The sequence below is a fragment of the Lepus europaeus genome, chromosome 9, assembly GCF_033115175.1.
Source record: "Lepus europaeus isolate LE1 chromosome 9, mLepTim1.pri, whole genome shotgun sequence".
In the NCBI taxonomy this organism is placed as follows: Eukaryota; Metazoa; Chordata; class Mammalia; order Lagomorpha; family Leporidae; genus Lepus; species Lepus europaeus.
This window is the reverse complement of record NC_084835.1, coordinates 84711062-84733265: the sequence shown is the minus strand read 5'-3', so window position 1 is coordinate 84733265 and position 22204 is coordinate 84711062. Positions and strand designations below refer to the sequence as shown.

Below are 22204 nucleotides of genomic sequence, written 5' to 3'. Positions count from 1 at the left end.
GTTTAGAAGGGTCCAATATCAGCACCTCCACAGGGCTCAGCTTCCCAGGGCTCCAGGTTGGAGATAACATTTTCCAGGTACACCTCGCTGCATAGCTCTCTGTAATGACTGCGTTACATCAAGCAGTTCTGCTACCACTCAATACTTGCTTTGTCCAGTGGTACTAATAACCAATTTTTACTCTAGAAAAATTAAAACTGGAAAGGAATGGTGACTAAAGTTGCCCAGAAAGTCTCCAATTATACTTAAAAGTTTAAAAAAAAAACAAAACCTTGGATGGTAGTGAGAGGGAAAACCAAAATTATCCTGAAAGCCAGAGTTAGAAGCTGGAACTGACGGTAGATGTCTCATTGCTGCCGGACGTGGCACGGAGCTCAGGGTCACGGATGATGCCTGTCCCTCTCACCTCAAGACACAGGGAAAACTGGGCACTGTGCCCCATCAAAGGTCATGACCTGGCTCTGAGCATCCCCTGTTTCCCCTGGCAGGGCTTCCCCTCACCCACCTGACCCATTGCCTGCCTGCACACAGTGCTGTGGGCTAATCCTCTGCCTGCGGCACCAGCACACCGGGTTCTAGTCCCGGTCGCTCCTCTTCCAGTCCAGCTCTCTGCTGTGGCCCGGGAAGGCAGTGGAGGATGGCCCAAGTCCTTGGGCCCTGCACCCGCATGGGAGACCAGGAGAAGCACCTGGCTCCTGCCTTCGGATCAGTGCGGCGGCCATGGGAGGGTGAACCAACAGCAAAGGAAGACCTTTCACTCTCTCTCTCACTGTCCACTCTGCCTGTCAAAACAAAACAAAACCAAAAAACAAATCTGCCTGTACGATGCGCAAGTGAAATGAGACCCCACAAGCTAAAGGCTCCCAACCAACTTCAACACATCCATGATGAGACACCAGAGACTACAGCCAACCCACGGGGAGCACTGGGCTAACCCCTGCTCTGGGAAATGTAGTACTGCAGAAGACAAAGCAGAAAAGCCAGGCAAGTGCACAGCCTCCTGCGGTGTAGACAGGCCCGGGCAGAGCTATGAACCGCCCTGGAAGGAGCTGGAAGGAGGACTCAAGCACAGGTCCCCGACTTTGTGCCTTAGAAGGTGTAGCCCTGATGCCAGGCTGGGGACAAAAGTGGTAGTGGGGTGTTGAGAGGGCAGAGGATGCCGGGGTAGGGTGGAGCACTTCTGTCACCGTGAACCCCCAGGAAACAGCAGCAGGAGCTACTTGGCCTCCTCTCCCCACCTACACAGCACAGGCCTTGGACTCCCTGCCCTAACCAAACTCCTCCACAGTGTGGCTGCCCCACCCAGAGGCCATACCCTGACAGTGTGCCAAGGAGGGTGCAAGAAAGGCCAGGCCGGGCCAGACATAACCAGGCACAGAGACACTGGAACGGGAGGAGAGAAAAGGCAAACGTGGAGAAGATAGCTCCAGGAGGCCCCGCTCCTCCTGCCCTCCCCAGCCCGCAGCTGGTGAGCGCTAGTGGTTACCTGCAAGAGCCCCCAGCGGTCAGTCTCCAGCAACTGCGTTCAGTTCATCATCCACATGTGGAAAGGATGCGTTTTCATTGTGTAAACACAGAGGAGGAGGTGTTTCCCTCTCTCCTGCATGCTCACAGCAGCTGCGATGCCTTCTCCCCAGCTTACTACAACTAAGGACCCCAAGCAGTCCCTGACAGCAGTCTGTCCTCCAGTTCTATCACTAGGGAAAGAGTGGGCCCAACCCAAAAATAAACAAACAGGAAAAGACAATACAAAAACGCCTTAGGGGGACGCACATGAAACGCTCCACGGAAGACGAAGTAGATACATCAAATCGCACCCAAAAATCAGATGCAGGGGCTGGCATCGTGGCACAGTGGGTTCGAGTCTGGTCTTCCCTGCTTCTGATCCAGCTCCCTGTTGATAAGCCTGGAAAGCAGGAGATGGCCTGTGTACTTGGGACCCTGCCACCCATGTCAGAGACCTGGCTGGAGTTCCAGGTTCCTGGCTTTGGCAATAGCAGCCATCCATGGAGTAAACCACAGGACGAATGATCTATCTCTATGCCTCTCCTTCTCTGTCACTTTTTTCTTTAAGATTTATTTATTTGAAAGGCAGAGTGACAGAGAGGCAGCGAGAAAGAAAGAGGTCTTCCATCCACTGGTTCACTCCCCAAAAGGCCACAATGGTTGGAGCTGGGCCAATTCGAAGCCAGGAGCCTCTTCCAGGTCTCCCATGCAGGTGCAGGGGCTCAAGGACTTGGGCCATGTTCTACTGTTTTCCCAGGCCATAGCAGAGAGCTGGATCGGAAGTGGAGCAGCCGGGACTCAATAAGGGATGCCCATAAGGGATGCCGGCACTGCAGGCTGGGCTTTACCTGCTATGCCACAGTGCAGGGCCCACACTCTACCTTTCAAGTAAATATAATAAAACAAACAAAAAATTCTGGAAAAGCTTTTGTCTCAGGAATCAGAAGTGCACACAGATAGCAGTTGTGAATTCTCAAGCAATGATGTCAATTCTTCCCAAATTAAGTTAAAAATTTAACTCAAGGGACAATCCAAATTGCAAACTACTATTTAAAAACGACTGTGACATTCACTGGTAGGAGTCAGCATGCCCTACTTCCCAGGAATGACAGGGATAAGCCCAGGCCTGGGGAAATGAGCAGGGACAGGGGTGCTGGTGCGAGCACACACCTCATGCACCCTCTTACAGGGCACTGATTCAGTCCCCATCAGGCAGCGAGTACGAGGTCACTTCACAAAGTTCCAGGAAAAATGGAGTTACAGGTGTACTGGCCGGAAGGCAGGATTAAGCCTGGGACACCCGCACCTCATACTGGGTGCCTGGCTTGAGTCTTGCTTACTCTGCTGCCAATCCAGCTTCCTACGAATGGGAGGGCAGCAGGTGACGGTTCAAGTACATGGGTTCCTGCCACCCTGCATGGAGTTCCAGGTTCCTGGATTTGGCCTTGCCCAACCCTGGTTCTTGCGGGCACTTGAGAGGCATGAATGAGTGGATGGAAATGCACTCTCCTCTCTTTCTGTGGCTTTCCAATAAAAAATGAAATTAAATGTTTTTAAGATTAATGGATACAAAATAACTTTCGAAATCAACACAGCTTTTTCTTGCAAACTCCGCATATGTGTACCTTTTAACCCAACAACCCCATCCCTAGGACGTCTATAGCAGTTAATACCCAGGTAGCCCCCAGAGGATTTGGTGCAAGGGTGTGTATTAGTCTTCTCTGGACGCTGTAGCAAACATCACAGAGCAGGCAGTTTAAGCAGCACAGGTTTAATTCCTACAGCTGGCCGGCGCCGTGGCTCAACAGGCTAATCCTCCGCCTTGCGGCGCTGGCACACCGGGTTCTAGTCCCGGTCGGGGCACCGATCCTGTCCCGGTTGCCCCTCTTCCAGGCCAGCTCTCTGCTGTGGCCAGGGAGTGCAGTGGAGGATGGCCCAAGTACTTGGGTCCTGCACCCCATGGGAGACCAGGAGAAGCACCTGGCTCCTGCCATCGGAACAGCGCAGTGCGCCGGCCGCAGCGCGCTACCGCGGCGGCCATTGGAGGGTGAACCAACGGCAAAAAGGAAGACCTTTCTCTCTCTCTCTCACTGTCCACTCTGCCTGTCAAAAAAAAAAAAAAAAAGAATTCCTACAGTTGTGGATGCTGGGAGTCCAAGACCAAGATGGCAGCGCTGGGTTCTCAGGAGGTCTCTCTCCTTAGCTTGTCTCCCTCTGGCTTCACACGGTCTCCCCTCTTTTCAGGTCCATGTCCTAACTTCCTCCTCCATGAGTCATCTGGGATTAGCAGCCATGCTAATGACCTCATTTTAATTTAGTGACAGCTTTAAAGCCCCTCCTCCCCACCCCGTCTGCAAATCCAGTCACTTTCTGAGGTGCTGGGGAGACAGGATTCCAGCCCATGGGCTTGTTGCGGGGACACATTTCAGCCCATAACAGATGCTTCCAGCACTGATCACTGCCAGTGATAATCACCGTGGCTGTAGCCCAGTCCTTCCCGGAGAGCTTTCTAGGCATCCTTTGACACAGCACAGCACACCAGATATCATCTCCCTTTCACCAAGAGGAAGCTGCAGATTAAAGAAGCTAAACACTTGCACTGTGGACTAAGACAGCTCAGAGCCGAGCTAGGCACATAGTCTGTAAGTTCCAAGGTCCACTGTTAACCCACTCCCTTCCAGAGGACACAGCCGACAACATATGTAAGGATGGCTCCGTGAACCCCAGTGTGTATGCATGTACGTTGTCTCTGTGGTGGAGTTACGGGAGATTTTGATATATTTCCTTTTTAGGCCTTTTGCTTTTCAGACAACTTATACTGTAAGAAGATATAAAAGCTATTTCTGCTTCGAGAAAAATGCCAGCATCACTTCATTTCTAGAGTCTCCTTTTTGGACACACCTGTCATAGGCCACCTTTAGGCTGTGGGCTCTGACACTCCCATTCTCTGGCCCCACCTTTGGTAAGTGGATAACAAGGACTTTGCAGGGTGGGTTCTGAAGTCCACAACTTAGGATCGAGAGGAAAGCCTTGCTGTTACCAAACTGCAGCTTCAACCAGGGTAGCAAAGTTTCTAACCAGAATCTTCTTATCAACACACTCCAGCCCCACTCGGTGGCTCCACCTCCTCCCAGCCTGCTTCCCAAGAGCACAGGACACCACAGTCCCTGAGGTGACAGATTTTCCATCCTTAGATAATCAAAGAAAGGTTTGGGGTAGGGAGGAGACACAGGCAAGACAGTGCTGAGTGTTGCATATTCTGAGAAACACTGGGGAAGAGGATAAAACACACACACAATATTGTATGCAGGACTTGAGATTCAAATTCACCCAAGTAACAATGACATCAGCTATAAAGCCGGCTCTTCCACTTTAGGTAACTAAGTCTCACTTCACAGGTCATGGCGTCATTAGAGGGCCCTGCCTATGGGGCAGACAGGCATCAACAGCAAGTAGAGCAGCCCAAGGATAACAAAGCAGGGAGTGGCAGGGACTGTTGTAACCAGAGCCATGTACCCACGTCATCCACACCCAAGCCTAACCAGCCTAAGGTGACGAACCCCCAACATCCAGACCAAGTGCAGAAAATCCCCCCAGCAAGAGGCAGGGGTGAGTGAGTGAGTCCAAGCCAGCAGGGTGGGACATAGGACCATGCCAGCAGAGGCGAGCCAGGCCGGGCCATTCAGTGGGCAGTATGGGAACCAAGGACCTAGCAACGAGCTCTCCCCCTGCTTCCAATCCCTCTCCTTGGGGTCAGTGTGGTGCCCCCCTTCTCCTCTCGGAGGTCTGCCCCTGACTTCCACTCTGAACTGCCAGAATTCAAACGTCAGTCCTCCTGGGGTGCAGGGTTTGGATTTAATCACCACTGGGTCATGCTGTGCCTCTGCCTCCTCTCTATAATCACCAAATCCCTTTCTGGGCTGCCTCTCAAACTTTCTCTTTCCGGCAATTTAGGTGCAGCCATCCACCATCTAATCACACGTCCTAGGTCTCATCAAGGAGTCCCTCCGGGGCCCGTGTTGTGGCACGGCAGGTTCAGCTGCCACTTGTGACCCGGGCATCCCATGGCAGAGCACCTGTTCTAGTACAGGTTGCTCTGTTTGTGATGCAGCTCCCTACTGATGCCCCTGAGAAAGCAGTGGAAGGTGGTCCCAAATGCTTGGGCCTCTACCACCCACGTGGGAGACCTGGATGGAATTCTAGACTCCTTGCCCAGCCCCAGGCCTTGCAGCCATTTAGAGAGTGAACCAGCAGATGGAAGATCTGTCTCACCCTCTGTCACTCTGCCTTTCAAATAAATAAATCTTTTAAAAATAGATGAATAAAGGAATCCCCTGACCAGTGTGACATTTAGGTGTTTGTTTTTTTTTTTCCTAGAGTGAATACAGCTAACTCTGGCTTTTATTTTTCCAAAGAAGAAATCTAAATTTTAAAAATGTCAAATATCCTAACTTTTAAATGTTAGCAGCCACATTCTTAAAAACATGATAGGACAAACAAATTATCTACAGTTTTCTTCTAAAATGAAAGGCTTGTACTAGATGAGTTTCAAAGATTTTTAGCCTGCTTCTACAATAGCCTTGTTCACAGCTGAGGTGTTTTATGATTAATTGGTATTTGGCTTTAGGTGAAATGACAGACCCAACTTTCTCCTTGGGAAACTGGCCCAGCAGAGGCAGCTTTCTGTGAGGGAGAGCAGCTGCTCTTGCTGGCTTGACTTATCTCCTCCCCCTTTCCTCTCTCAAAGCCGACCAGCTATAGGCAACATTTCTAAACATGTATGACACGTGCAAAACGACATGTAAACGCACTACGCAGAGCACCTGCTGGGCATCTGCCTCAGGGCCGGGATGCATCTTGGTTTCCCTGCAGTCCGTGGTCCTTAGCAAGGGCTCAGGACAAGTGTGGAAAGCTTAAGTTCCCAGGAATACGCTGTTCCAGGCCCTCTGTCCATCAGACTAAATATGAGATACTACAAAATCTCACAGTAGATTCCTATTAAATGCTGGCTATTCTGAAAAACTTTAAATCATTAACTCTACCCATCCAAGAAAAATACGTCAGATAAATATTATTTCTACACGTTGTGCAGTTAAGACCTCTTCCCAGCAGCAGGCTCACATTTTTGGAGAGCCCTTGGCTACTCTAACTCAACCTGTCTTTACCTCTCAGCAGATAGGGGCTCAACTCAGAGCAAATGATGCCTGGGCCTTTCAAATAAAAAACGCTCAGCGAGGGCTGAGTACAAAAAATGAAGATAAATTAGGAGAGTTCTCAAAGCAGATGTGGGAAAGGACTGGGCTCTGTGCTAGCTCCGGTTGCCTTCGTGCCCGTTGGACCCACACCTGATCACGCAGAGCAGAGTTCTGCAGATGGTTTCAGGGAGGGTGTGTGTCTTCAGTGCTGTTGTGCCCTGGTTTGGAGCCTGCTGAAACTGTTCAACTCAGCCAACTCCAGGCCTGCTGACCCTGCCTTGTCCATCCATCCCTCGGAAACCACAATGAAGGTTTGTGCCCAGGGTCTCTGTCTCCCTCTGCCTTGTGACCCTCCCTGAGCTGCCCAGTGTGGAGGGCTGTGTGTACCCTTGGGGAACCTGTAACAAAACCACAGACCTTTTCCCAATGCTCTCTTCCTCCTTTTCTCTCATGAACTGTACCTGGCCTCACTATGACTTAGTCAAGGAAAAATGGCTAAGACACGAATCAACAAACAAAGGGACAGTGTAAAACTCATTGTTCCTGCGGAGGCCCATGGCTGCTAAGCACAACCTCAAAGAAGCTTTCATGAGAGGTCTTCAAAGTCACAGACGATTCAACACAGGGATCAGGAAAAAAAAAAAGTCTGTTTCCTAGCGTAAAAATAAAAAAGTCACACCCCAAGAATCTGCCATCAATATGCCTCATGCCATTTACTTCCCTGCATGGGCTGTGGTCAGACACATCAGAAGAAAAAAAAAAAAAAAAGGCACTGATGATTGACGCACAGTGCCCTGGTTCCCACAGTTCTCATGAGACTTAGAGGATGCAGTGCAAGTGAGCAAAGGTACCCACTTCTGCTTTCAGGAACCCAAATGGCAGTGGGCACTACTCCATTTAGTAAATGGATACTACCAGAAAGCAAAACATGAAGGCGAGGCCCTGGTGATGATGGAAATGTCGGCCTCCTTGCATTTTAGGAAGAACAATCTGCCACAGGGCCTCAGCTCACCGGCATTTCATGCATGGACCGAGGAGGAACGGTGTTGGAGGGGCCTCTGCCCTGGTCATAAGGGGCATTCTGATACTTAATAATCAGCAAGTGCCTTTGGCATCTTCCTTGTGCAAATCAGAACTTCGAATTTGTAACTGACTGTAAGCTGCATGATAAACACTCACAAAGGCGGGCAACCTAGGTGCAGCCCCCATCTCAACCCCGTCTTTCATTGGATGGGCAGGTGCAATTCACACCATTAACCATCTGGGACTGTAGCCACGGAGCTTCACCTGCCCCCAGTACCTGGATTCTTTTAGCAGCACACAGGCTGCCCGTGGGGAAACAGAGCCTGCTGCTCAGTACAAAAGGCTTTGTCGGTTGTGCTGACCTTTCTCCCCTCCTGAAAACTGTCAGACCCAAAGCCATGCCTTTCTGGCTGCCTCCTCTGTCCAGTTCCAGAAGTCCAGCACTCCTTTCAACAGCCTCCCTTGCAGCTTCCAGTGGTCACATGATCTGACTCTAATCCAGAGGAGCAGTGGATAAAATTCTGATAGAACTTTACAGCTGGCAGAGCCACCCCATCTCCTAGACTTTGGTGTAGATCAGGGGCCACTTGTATGTTTATAACATCATTCACAGGCCACACACCATTATCAACTTAAAGATCGGCCTTTGATCTATGTTTTGAATTTCAAGTCTCACCTGTGGTTGCCTTGGCCAAGCCACACCAAATGATATTTTAGAGGTCCCATGACCTGGAGGCCGGATGGTCCCCCACCCTTGCATGGACACTTACACTGAGGCCCACGCTACAGAAAAGCACAGTATGTTCCCAGGCGAAGGTCAAGAGGAATAAAGAAACCTATCTGTGGTTATAGCATTAGTTCTACTATCTGTGTGTTTTGGGGATGACTTCCTTTTTTGGTAAAGCTAAAAAGATATATACTCTAAATATTAAAGAAAGACATTGTCAGTTTGGACCCCCTATTCAGAGCTAGACAATTTTAAGTACACTCCTGTTATGTGACTCAACTCATGAATGTCCACATTATGAGTGATGTGGAAAATAAACTAATGCAAGTTCTTCCGCCCTCGGGAGTAGTTCTGCATGCTCTCCTATTCCAGGTGCTGGAGCAGCCTCAAAGTAGACATGAGAATGAGAATCCAGGCCTGCACCTGTCTCTTCCACACAGCAATGTGGCTGCATGTGTATGTAAGACAGCAGGTCTGAGCTGACAGTTAACACATCTACACACACCACAACAGCGTCCACATAGATGTTTAAACTAGGGATCAGCATTTGGTGCAGCGCTGAAGCAACTGCATGAGATACCCTACCTCGTATTACAGTGCTTGTGTTTGCAGTCTGATTCCACCCTCCATTCCAGCTTCCTGCTAATGCACACCCTGGGAGGCAGCAGGGGATGGCTCGAGCAGTTGTGGCCCTGCCACCCACATGGAAGACCCAGAGTTCTGAGCTCCCAGCTACGGCATGCATCAGGCCTGGCTGTTGTGGGCATTTGGAGAGTGAACCATCAGATGGTAGATCTTTGTCTCTGTCTTATCCCTCTTTCTCTGCCTTTCAAATAAGTAAAATAAATAAAAATGTTTAACGTTTAAAGATAGAAATCATAAAATTCATCAGTAAAGCATCTCTCTTGATACCTTTTTTAAAAATATATTTTAGTTATTTATTTGAAAGAGAGAGAGAAATATCTTCCATCCACTGGTTCACGCTCCAGTTGGCCACAACGGTCAGCACTGGGCCATTCTGAAACCAGGAGCGTCATTTGGGTCTCCCATGTGGGTGGCAAGAGCCCAAGTACCTGGGTCATCTTCCACTGCTTTTCCCAGGCCATTATCGGGGAGCTGGATCAGAAGTGGAGCATCCGAGACAGGAACTGGCACCCATATGGGATGGCAGCAACACAGGAGCAGCATTACCTGGTAATCCACACTGGTCCCTCTACTGACACCTTTTAATTGAGGACCTACCACGAGCCCAGGAGAAAACTGAAGGTGGACACGAGCGCCAATCCCAGCCTCCCAGCTACCACATGGGAGGAGCTGTAGAGCGAGAGGCTGAGAAGCTCTCCCTCTCTCGCACACACACTGAGCATGTACTTAGATGGACAAACAACACAAAAGGACATCCTCAAAAATATTTCTAAAATGAGCGCTAAGTTTCCACTTTTGCTTTTTTTCCATGTGTCTGCAAGAGTGTGGCGAAGGGAGAAGCAGTGGGGGGACTCAGAGCTGGGATGTGCTGGACGCTAACCCAAGACAACAGGAAATGCTCCCAGGGCAAAGTGCAGCAGCTGAAGTGTTTTTAGCCAGTTGGTCTGTCTCATTCAGCTGGAGCTGTGGGCACCTGCTGGGAAAGCACACGTTTCACCTGTGTTTCCTTCATCGGAAGGGAACGAGAAGGGGGTCTCCGACTGCTGTACTTCTGTGAACACGGGCCATGCAGTTTGTGAGGCTAGGAGTGGACACTGAGGGGACAGCAGGGACATTAACAGTCCTGTCTCGGCCACACAGCTAGCAGCTGGCCACCAGCCTCTGCTCGGCCACACACCTAGGGGCATGACTATAGTAGGCAAAACGCTCTACTTCTTGCAAGCTCAATCTTTTTCAATTATAACTTTGAAGATAATATTGAACTTGGAATATTGAACATGGAATTTCTTTTTTCATCAGTCAAAGCTATTGAAGGCAGTGACGTCACAGGGTCCGATATCCTGCCTAATCATTTAAAAAAAAAAAAAATCAGGATCAAATATACTTACTTGAAGGCACACAAAAACACTACAACTATAAAAAGACCATTAAATTTATGAACAGGAATTGGCACCTCAAATCCCATGCATCCTTTGCTGTAGAAATGGAGGGATGGAGAAGCACCGTCTACAATGCCAGGTGCTGGGTCTGACCTCTGCAGTCAGAAACAGGACCTGGTTGGGGAAGGTGGACAGAGGCAGTATGTTTTCCAAGAAAGAAATGGGCGGCTTTGCGTTTGGGTGGCACACTATCCAAGCCCATGTAGCGTACCCCTTCCTCACCAAATCAAAGAGACCCTAGCACGAAGCACATCCATTGTTCTTAATTCCGGGGAAGAGACGCCAAGGGGAAGCCAGCGGGAGCCACACCGTCGCTAATCAGGAGGAATGGATAAAGCCTGAAAAGGCCAACTCTGGTTGTTCAGCATCTCTATTCTCTTCATCCGAGTCCAGGCCCCAGTGCTGGGCTTCCAGACGGTGAGCCCAGGGCTGCCTCCAGCCGTGACTCACCCCTCAGGATGTAGTTCTGATAGTTCTGATCCGCTTCCGCTCCCACCTTGATCAAACACGTCAGACCTTCCGCCACGACGAATTCATGCACCAAATCCTTGTCATCCTGGCGGGAAGGAAAAAAAAGGAAATCAAGGACTTGGAATTCTGTCCCCGTCCACCCTCCAGCAAGGCCGTGCTGCTCGAGCTGCGTGCGGGCCTTTGGAGCCCAAGCAACCGCTGAGCCTCATTTCTGCTCTATTCAAATGAGGCATCTTAACTCTTGCCAGAGGAATTTCACAACCAGCCCTCCCATTGCCGTTGCCAAAGACCAATTATTGCCTTCTGGGCAATCTAATAAAGATAAGGCCGATGAGTCCCTGGTCTGTCAGAAATATTTACAGTGTTCTGTTTTTCATTCTTCAAAAATTACCAGGCTCCCCCGCAGGTCCCAAGGGGCCGGCCACACGAAGCGGGCTGCCTCTTCACCACAGGAAACATTCGATTGCTGTGCTCACTACAGAGGGGAGGACTCCAAGTCATGCCCGTGTTCAACAGTCTGGAGCACAGCAGGTAAGACAAGGACCTGCCGACGCCCTCTGCGCAGAAGGCAGCGTTTTCCGAACCCCCAGCCACGTGCACGCCCGGCAAGGAGGAAGCAGAGCGGGACCAGGCTTGTGCCCACCAGAGACACCGTGATCTGGATGTGCTTACAGGCCCCATCCCAGAAGAAAGGGCCTCACAGGTCATCTAATCCAGCAGCCTTCAAAGTCTCTGACCACCAGCCCACAACAAGAGTGGTGGCCGGGAACATGATGGAAATACTAGTCAAAAAAAAATTATCCATGATCCATACTCCGCTCTACTAACTAGGAAGGTACAGCGGGGCCCAGCAACTTTGTTCAACAAGATCACCAGGTGATCTAGTGGTGCCCAGCTGGTCCCCACCCCCAAACTCCTTGCATTCCAACCACCTGGAGAGCTTTAAAGGGACCTTAGGAAGCAAGACCTATGCAGATGGATGTGATCAGAACTTCCGAGGCAGGGCACAGGCTCTGCTGTGAAATTCCCTGGGAAATCATCAAAGGCAGCCAAGCCAAGAACCACTGATCTGCTGCTGCCTGCTCTTTGCGGAGAAAGATGCTGCGACTCCACGTAGATCACGCTACCACTGCACGCCTCGCCCAAGTCCACACAGCTTTCTGCAGCACCAAGCCCTGGCAGGCTCTGGGAGGGATACCCCCACCCCTGTTTCTCTCCATGCGGACGGGAAGACTTCCTCAACGGCACTGTGCTTCGTCTCAAGTGCATCTAGGATAAGGCTGGAACATCCATTTTGAACTGTAACAACAGAGCCAAACTAAAAAACCTCAGTGATGTAAGTAGTAGAAAGCTTAATGGAATAATGAAAGGTTATTATTGTAGGACGAGTCAGCAACTCTGGTTTATCTCCAAAAGAGAAAAAAATAATTGCAAGGAACTGGCCTAACTCCCCTGTCCCTTCATGAAATCACCCCCCGATTTGGATGTGATGGCATTTCCCAATTATACGGATGGCAGACGCAGCACTGGCTCCTTTTGAACCAAGCAAGCCCCCTGAAGGGTCAGAGAAGGCTGGGAGGCAGGGGGGAGGCGTGAGCAATGCTTGTGCCCTGAAAATAATGAAAGACAGCTGTGTTAACTCAGACTTTAAGATAATCATGGCTTTGGAAGAAAGAAAATGGGACAATATCATGAGTTTTTGGAAAATTACTTTACACTCATACGGATAAAGGAAATAAAAAATAATTCTCTCTCCATCCATATCCTTTTCCACCCGCACATGTGAACAGTGAACATTTAGATGAGCTCATGTCTAGTCAGAAAGTTTTTCCAAGCATGTAACAAATGTTTATTACTTTAACTAAAGCTAGATTCACACATGACTTCATGGTGAAAAAGTGAGAACAAGCTCTCGAGAAACCACTCAAGCTAATCACTAATATTAATATACCAGAGAATTGACTGGCTGGCACAGGCCCTCCAAAACACACTGGACAGGCGAGACACTGTTTATAAAAATAATTCAGAACCTTAACTAAAATTTATGTGCATATGTAGATAAGGCACTCAAGAAAGAGAAATTTATGGATAATAAATGAGTAGAACATCTTCCAAATTGGCGACAGACTGGATTTTAAAGACATATTCTAAAATATGCAGGCATTAATAAATGACTTTAAAAACATTTTTGGTTTCAGAGCAGAATAAAATGAAATGTTAGCACTAGCTGATAAGTGGTTATTGCTGCATTTCAGACTTTTCTATAATAGCCATGCATTAACCTGCGATCATTCTTTTTTTTTTTTTTTTCATGTCTATTAGTCAAGCAGTGCTCAACTCTACCCAGATAACCAATGGCAGTGTGTTTTCGGCCATGAAAGTCTAATTTCCCAAAAGCATCTCCAGAAAACACACAAGATGATGGGGATGCAGACCTAGGGGCATGGGAAGTGGCCAGGCTCAGACCCCTCTCTGCCTTGGTAATCCAGCGAATCCCCCATGTGCTGCTCTCCTTTGGTTGAGTTCTGTTTTGTGCATGTGTGTGACCATCCAAGCGAATCATCAACTTCTAGTACAAGCCTCTTCTTCCTCACCTTAACAGGGCTGAAGAGACTGCTCGACAATATCTGTTTCATGAATAAACAGAAAAGATGAGCCTGTGAATTCTGAAAACATACCCTACTTGTTGTAGTACTTGGTCAAAGGGATATGCAACAAGGGTCCAAACATTTTATGTTCTTTTGCTTTTTTAACTTTTTCAATTTGCAAAATTTTAAACACATTCTAACAGCAACAGAATCATCTACCGAACTGCAGGTATTCATTAGCTAGGAATAAGGATGTTTCATTTAGCATCCTGCCCTCTCTCCTGCCACACTGATTTGAAGCAAATCCAAGATACTGCATCATGGATTCCAGAAATATTCCAGTATCCAGAATTATACTGAGCACAGACTATTTATGGGTTAAATATCCACAAGTGCTAAATCTCCATAAATACTAAGTTTCCATAAGTATCTCCAAAATACAGGAACTCTTAAAATATATACTCTTAACAAACATTTTTAAAATATCAAAGTGTCCAGTCAGTGACCAAATTTCCAACTGTCTCATAAACACTATTTTGTTTGGTTTGTATTAGAATACAAACAAGATCCATCCTTGGTAATTAGTTAGTAGGGTTCTTCAAGATCTGTTCATTCATGGTCTCCTCCATCTCCATCAATTTTCCTTGCAATTTATGTGCTGAAAAAACAAATCTTTGATTCTGTGGAGTAGCCTAGTCGGGAGGCTTTTGGTTACAATTCTATGCTATCTTAATATGTGCCCTGTCCTTGATCATTTATAAACTGGTTATTGCATGCAGGGTTGCTTCTGTTGGACTGTCCATAGTATCAGCGGTGTATATATTTCCATGTCTGGTTGTACCTCATCTCCATCATGTCATCAGCTCTTGACACCCAACACATAGATCCATCAGCACAACAGGGGCTGCAAATGCTGATATTATTTGATTCCCTTCTACTTATGAGCTAAAATGTCTTTACAAATAAGATTTCCCCTGAGCAACTCTGACTATCCTAAAGTTCATATGTGAAAAGGCATGGTAAATATGAGATGCCAGAACTTTATCCATTTTCACGGTTGTGAGCTAATTCACTAGCATCATCTGCCTATTGATTTTGCAATCCATTGCTGGCTTTTAGTATCATTTTATCAATTCACATTTACTTGATGTATTTCAATCCAATTACCTTTATTGATGCTTACTGCTCCATCTTTGGCCAGGCAAGAGGAGACCCTTCAATTGTTGGTGAGTTCTCTTGGCAATAATCCTAGCGGTATTTGTTATCTTCCTTACTTCTCTGTATGTTCTATTACATTTCCAGCTCCAGACTTTAAATCAGTCACCTCTCTCCTTTTGGCATTTTATACCGCAATCATTGTTTCTTGCTAATAAATTATTGCTTTAATTCTTTTAAATAAACAGAGCTAAAAATATGCCTATTTGCTTATTTAACAATGTATGCCATGGGTTCATTCTGATATTTTCAATTAAGTTCAAAATACAGCTTTCCACTTAACAATTCTAATTCTTAGTAACTAATGATGACAGAATATCTCTCACACACACATACACCCACACCCACCCAGTCTCAAAATAGTTATACCAATACTACCTGTATTTTTTATTCATAGTTTTTTCCTTAGAGTATATCTTACTAAAGTTGAATAAATTAAAGTGTTTTAAAATCACTTGGAATAGCTCCTTCTGTGCAGCTCTGCCACCAACTGGATACTCAACCAAATGTCCAAGAAATCAAAGCTCAACAGTGGAGTCAAGAGGCAGGCTACAACTGAACGAGCAGGGCGAGGAGTGGCAGGAGCATGGTCCTCTGGTGGCACAGCGCTAGCCCGGGCCAACTGCAGTAGGGCATTTGAGTTTGAAAGGAGAAAGTAAAGGAAGGTGAAGACGCTCTGTTTTGCTCTACTAAGTAACAGGAAGATCAGATGGAGACATTGGAAGTAGAGTTTTAGGACTCATACTTAGCACAGCATTTACTGAATTAGCGGAAGCAAAAACTAAGATGTAGGCATCTGCTCAAAGATAATTCATCTCACCCAGTCTATTCATGTAATGTTTAACGTTACGCTAGGCTCCCAAGACCTAGAGATGAAATCGAGGAAGCTTCCAGACTACTGGACTCACACAAGCATCATACAATATCTCGAGCTCTGTTCTAGGGGTCAGCATAGAGTACTTTAAAGGTGTTTGGAGGGATCCTCACCAGGGCAAGGGATCATCTAGGGAGAAAATGCCCAGCAGGAGGAGGTACCAGGAGAAAGACATGAACAACGGTTGTGGGGTGATAACACATCCCAGGACAGAAGGCATAGGTTTCAGGACAGAGGGCATGGATGGTTCTTGGAAATACAACAGAGAGGTGAGCAGCATAGGCCAGATCACAGGGGCTTCCGTGTCAAACTGAGAAATTCAGATGTAACACAGAAGGCACCATGGAATCAGTAAGAGAATGATTTCCTCAACTCCCTCTGGTGGGAAGCTAAGAAAGGACTGAGTTGGGAGAACTCAAAGCAGGCAGTGCCAGGGACACCTGGTGCCATTTTCCAGGGAAGAGAAGGAGAGGCCTGAATCCAGACAGGTCGCTAGCCCCCAAGGCACTTCTGAGATGTGTGGAATGAAGGCACCATGCAGCCCCAAGGTGAAACCCAGGCTTCCAGAAGGAGGAAGAGAAGACTCGTCCCCAGAAACGTCCACATGCAGAAGGGACGCAGCTCCGGGAAAAGATGGTGGGACTGCACAAGTTTAAGGAAGAGTAGGACAAGGATGTGCAAGTGAGCGGATTTGTGGTTTCCCTGTCTGTACCCTTTTGGACAGGTGTAAACTCTGTCTAGAACTAGCACTGACAAAGATAATCTTTGAAGAAACCACCAAGTCCAAAATGCTACCAGGAAGGAATGAGGAACCCAGACAAGACACCAGCTCCTGACCCAGCCCTCTGTAGTCTCCCAACAGTGGTCATCTTGGAGCCCGTGTGCACACGTGTCCCAACCGTCAGCTCTAGGCCACCGACTCCCTCACGGCAGGGATGGAAGCAGGCTGCGGAGGGGGAGTAAGATGAAACCAAGGGCAAGAATTGCACGTGTGCTTGAGAAGGCACTTCCACAGCAGCACGGTTTGTTAGCAGCAGAACACCAGAAACGAACTAAACTGCCTGCCAACAGCAGAGTGGACAAAATAACTTGTGCTTTGTTCATACAGCGTAATACTCAACCAGAGCACCTTAGTCACGCCTGCCTTCATCCCACTGCATTCTGAATATGTAAGCTAAAGTAGGAGCCATGCAACGTGGCTATAAATACACACACATGAGGCTCATGTAAAAGAATACCACATATTGTGGGTAAGTTTTTATCACTGGGACAGAAACATGTGTGTGCGTGATGAACATCCAACTGGACAATCAGCAGAGGGACCTAGGAGTGGGGTGAGAAGCCGTTGGCTGTCCCCAGGAAGTGAACACAGGTCTTTCACTGTGTGTGTAATAGACTTCTCTTAAAACTTAAATATGGGAAAAATGTTATGATTTGATAGTTTTCTTGACTTTTTACATTTGATATGGTAAAACACTCTCAGCTGATACTCTGATCTAATCTGCACTTATCATCTGTAGAGACCCACTTTTATAACAAACACCAAAATAAGTTGCCTGTATCTAACTCCACAGCAATGCAAAAGCAGGACCTAAGAAGTAGTTTCCCCTCTTTTTACCTGAAATATCTGCTTCAGGGAGAAAAGGGCCCTTCTCAAATCTCGTCCACTGGAGTTGTACAGTTTCTCTGAAATAAAGAACACAACAAGTTAATTTCACTGACTCAAGGAGTGGTACACACACAGCAAGGGGTGAACAAGAACAGAACTTCCAGAGGCAGCGTCAGCTTATCTGTCTCATTGAAGACTCAGCCCTCCACTCCAATGGTGCAGACAGCACTTTATCCCTGTGTCCAGTCTGTCACAGGAGGCACAGAGAGGACTGTGTGGGCTGTGCAAAGACCAGATCTCCATGCTCAGCCAGCATCTGGCTGTTACAGGCTCAACTTTCCAGTTTGCAGACTAGTCCCACCTGACGGGCAATGAATGGCACCCAGGAAATCAGCCTGTCAAAACAGAATTCATCCTGGCACCTCTCTTCCCCCTTGCCTTGCAGCCCTGCACCCCCATGCTATCTGAACCTGGGTGTAAAACACCTGAGGCACCTCCCTTCCCACTTGGAGAACTCCTGTGGGCCCAGGTTCCCCGGGCAGCATGGTGGCTCTTGAACCGACTGGCTCTCTCTGGTTGCATAGTGGCCTCCTCCAGCAGGAGGCCAGTGTCAGCTCTGTCCTGACCCGGTTCTCAGTCATCTTCAACGATGGTCTCACTCCTGAGCAAGGCAGATAGAGGAGCCCTGCCTTGAACTCTTTGGCTCAAGACGTGCTGACTCCTAGAACCCCAGTGTTCAGTTGGTCACATGTCACAAGCACTGGGGAGGCCAAGCCTGGAGGAGGGAGAGGGCTGGACACGGGACCTGTCCTGCAGAGGCCATGCAGCAGAGGTGGCAGACACGTGGGCCACCGTGAGCAGTCAGCCAAAGGCACGGTGCCTCAAGGTGCTGAAGATGCACAGATGGAGGTGAAACCCAGGCCTTCTCAGGATGCAGAACGCCTGGGGGCATGGATTCTGCTCAGCTTCCCAGAAGCCATGCTCAGTCCTGACTCAGGAGCACAGGACTGCATCCCTAACACCGTATGACAAAGCTCCCCAACAGAAGCCATGCAACACAGATGTGCTGAGCACCTGCTGGGTACTGTGCTAGGAACTGGAGGCACAGCAGCCAAGTGGGGAATCTGAGCAAAGGCTAAGGAAGCACACAACCTGCATTTCCCCAGCTGGTGTCACCCCCTACTCACCCTACGACCCTGGGAAAAATACTTTTCCTCCCTATGCCTTAAATTTTCCATCTGTATAATGGGAACAGACAACACCAGATTGAAAGGAAAATAGTTCCTTTAAACCATTTAATGGAGGAATACAAATCATTTAAAATACTAGATAGAATAAGAGTTCAAAACAAGGTTGTGCTAACAGCAGAACACCTCCAGCTTCAATTCCAGCCTGAGGGTAGGGGGCTGTTGTACAGGGCTGGGCCACACTTTCCTGTGAGTTGAGTGGCACAAACTTGGATCTAGAAGTGTTTACAGAAAGCTGCTCATGAGAATGATATGCCCACTTTGCACAGCGGCACAGGAGGTGGACAGGCGCCTACCTCAGATTTTAAATGATACAGGGTAGAAGGCTCAGCAGGCGCACAGCAGTAGCTACTTTAAAGATAACACACACAGCTGGCGCGCCGCAGCTCACTAGGCTAATCCTCCACCTGCGGCGCCGGCACCCCGGGGTTCTAGTCCCAGTCGGGGCACCGGATTCTGTCCCGGTTGCCCCTCTTCCAGTCCAGCTCTCTGCTGTGGCCCGGGAAGGCAGTGGAGGATGGCCCAAGTGCTTGGGCCCTGCACCCGCATGGGAGACCAGGAGAAGCACCTGGCTCCGGATCAGCGTGGTGCGTTGGCCACAGCGTACCGGCGGCGGCAGCCTTGGAGGGTGAACCAATGGCAAAGGAAGACCTTTCTCTCTGTCTCTGTCCACTCCACCTGTCAAAAAAAAAAAAAAAAAAAAAAAAAAACAACCCCACCACACACACACACACACCCCTACCTTATCCTCCAGTAATGACCCCAATTCTAGCTTATCAGTTCTCCTGGGAGACAAGTGACAACTTGAGTTGGGTCTCTGCCACTCACTTGAGAGACCTGGATTGCGTTCCCAACTTATGGCTTCAGCCTGGCTGATTCCCAGCTGCTGTGGGCATTGAGGAAATAAACCAGTAGAGGCAAGATCTCTGCTCCTTCCCCTCTATCCCACCCCAGTGTCTTTCAATAAATATTTTTTTCTTGAAACAATGAAGTCCAAATCCTCTGCAGCTGTGCCCCAGGCCCCCATTCGTTGCTGGAGTAGAAGCCCGGTGGTCTCCAGGTGAACACTTCCTCCAGCATTCACAGCTAACATCTGGGACTCCTCAAATCAGACTTTTGCCAGTGCCACTTCCAATAAGTAACAGCAAAGCCATCAGATCAAAGAACAGGACCCTGAAGTGGGCCAGATTTATTTCATCCAGGCTGAACATTGGTAGAAGACAGTCAACTCCAAGTATCTCAATAAGACAACAAGGCTTGCATTGGACTTCCTCGCTGAATTATCACTAGATGACTGCAGAAATACACTGTAAGTGGGATAAAACAACGTAATTAGTCTCCTTTAGTCACCAGTGATCTCTTGTGGCTTCTGAATCATTTGAATGATGATCGTGATTGGCTGTGTTCTCATCTTGGTGCTATAGTCAAAGATGCTGTTTTAAAAATAGGAAATAAGTAGTCATGGGGGAAAAATTAGCTGAGAAAGACTAATATTTTGTTGAGGACTTTTGCATCTGTGTATGTGAGAAATATTGACCTATAGTTTTCTTTTCTTGCAATGATGTTGATATTGAGGTAATACCCCATAATTTGGGAGTATTCCGTCTGCTTTCAGAATCAGCTGGTGTAGACTTAGTATTATTTATTCCTTAACTGGTACAGTTCTTCAGTGAAGCCACCTGGACCTGGAGTTTTCTTTGCTGGCAAGTTTTCAACTGTAAACTTAACTTCTTCAATTAAGATAGACTATTTTGATTAGGTACTTCTTGAGTGAACTTTGGTAATTTGTGTCTTCCAAAAAATTTGTCCAGTTAAGTTGTTAACTGAATTGGTATAAAGTTATTTCTAATACTCTGTTATTCTGTTACTGATCATAGCATCCTCCTCTTATTCCTGACTTTGCTAACTTGTGTCTTTTTCCTCCTTACATGGCTGGTCTGGCTAGCAATTATCAATTCATTGATCTTTTCAAAAAATCAGCTGTTGATTTCACTATTTTTATTGCTTTTATCATTTCTATTTCATTGATTATTTTCTTCTGTTTGCTTTATTTGGTTTATTTTTCTCTGTTCTTTCTAGTGTTTCAAAGAAAAAAAAATAATTGCTTTGAAACCTTTCTTCTTTCCCAACATTAGTATTTAATTTTATCAATTTCTCTCCAAGTTCTGCCTTGTGTCCCATAAATTGATATTTTTTCATTCAAAATTTTATTCATGTTGAATATTTCCTTCATTTCAAAAGGGAACAACTTAATCCTGTCACTCTTTAAATCCATGGTTTATTAAAAGTATATTCTGAGTTCCAAATATCTGGAAATGTTCCAGGTAACATTCAGTTACTAATTTCCACTTTGTTTATGCTCAGAAAATATACTTAATCATGTCATGAAAATTATTTTAGATCTATTGAGGCTTATTTTATGAATAACTTATCTTCACCAATGTCTCATGTTCTCTTAAAAAACCACATGTTCTGCCATTACTAGGTAGTATGTTCTAGTAACATCCGTTAGGTCAAGTTGCGTATGTTGTTCAGGTCTTCTGCGTTCTCACTGATGTTTCATGTGCTTGTCCTATAGATAGTGTAAAAAGAGCACTAAAGTCTCCAACTGGCAGAGAGCTTATCTGTATTTCTCCTTCCAGCTCTGGGAGTTCTTAGGGGTCCTGAAATTCTGCTGTGGGTGAACTCACGTCTGTGACTGCCACAGCTTCATGGTGGACGTGACCTTTCATCATGTGTCATCACTCCCGTCATCCCTGGAAATAGTCTTTGTTCAAGTCCACTTCTCTGATCTTCACGTGGCCACTGTTGGTTAGAGCATGCGTGATCTTTTTCCATCCTTCTATTTTTAACCTTTCTATGCAGAGTTTAACAAATACCGCTGATCCCATTTTTTAAACAATCTGCCAATTTCTTTGATATATATGTACTGTAGGATATCCCAACGGACTCCTCAGTGGCACAAGAAAATGTCAGGAAGGCTGTGACGCTGCCTTGCACTCTTTGAAAAGAAACATCTTTCTACAAATAGCAAAGATATCTAAATGGTGCCAAAAATCTCTCCCCTTCTCTTTTTTTTTTTTTGCCAAGGGTCATTTAATTAGAACAAACTACAATTTCTATTAGAAGACTATGTTCCATTCCAATTGCAGTTAATTTTCAAAAAAATAAAAACTTTAGTTATTTGTTTAAATAACTGTCTATTCCAAACTAAGCTCAGTAAAATAATTCATTCTTTTGTGCAAGAGAATTTTCACCAGACTTCCCAGAGATATCCACATATTTTAATGTGGTTTCATTTTTTAATACCAAAGCTTAAAAGAACAGCTAATCCTATGTAATAATATTTTATATTTTGGCTCCAATAACTTATTTTTTAATTCTACATACTGCAAAGCAGGAGGCAAAATCCAGATCGGAAATCTTACCATGTGGCATCTGCTAAATTATAGCATTTTCATCCTACATACATGACCGGCAGCAACTTCCATTTCTGTGGACAAAGATACTCTTCCCCAGCGTGCTGCAACCCTTTCATTTGTTCTGTGCAACACTGAAAGGAATGTCACGCCTTGGTCTTTGTAGTATCAGAGGAGAGCAAAACTGAAGTCATCTCCATAATGGTTGGAATGAAAATAAGCAAACACTCATGCAAAGTAACAGGA

General features: G+C 46.8%; 1 protein-coding gene across 5 annotated transcripts in view; it reads right to left on the bottom strand.

The window, feature by feature from the left end:
- Positions 1 to 22204, bottom strand: part of FHOD3 (formin homology 2 domain containing 3) — a 484314-nt gene that overhangs the window by 258814 nt on the left and 203296 nt on the right. For all 5 annotated transcript variants that reach the window (XM_062201570.1, XM_062201571.1, XM_062201573.1 and 2 more), the window contains 2 exons: positions 17302 to 17369; positions 10986 to 11091 (listed from right to left, as the gene is read on the bottom strand). In XM_062201570.1, the coding sequence (XP_062057554.1) occupies positions 10986 to 11091; positions 17302 to 17369 (174 nt within the window). The remainder of the gene's footprint in view (positions 1 to 10985; positions 11092 to 17301; positions 17370 to 22204) is intronic.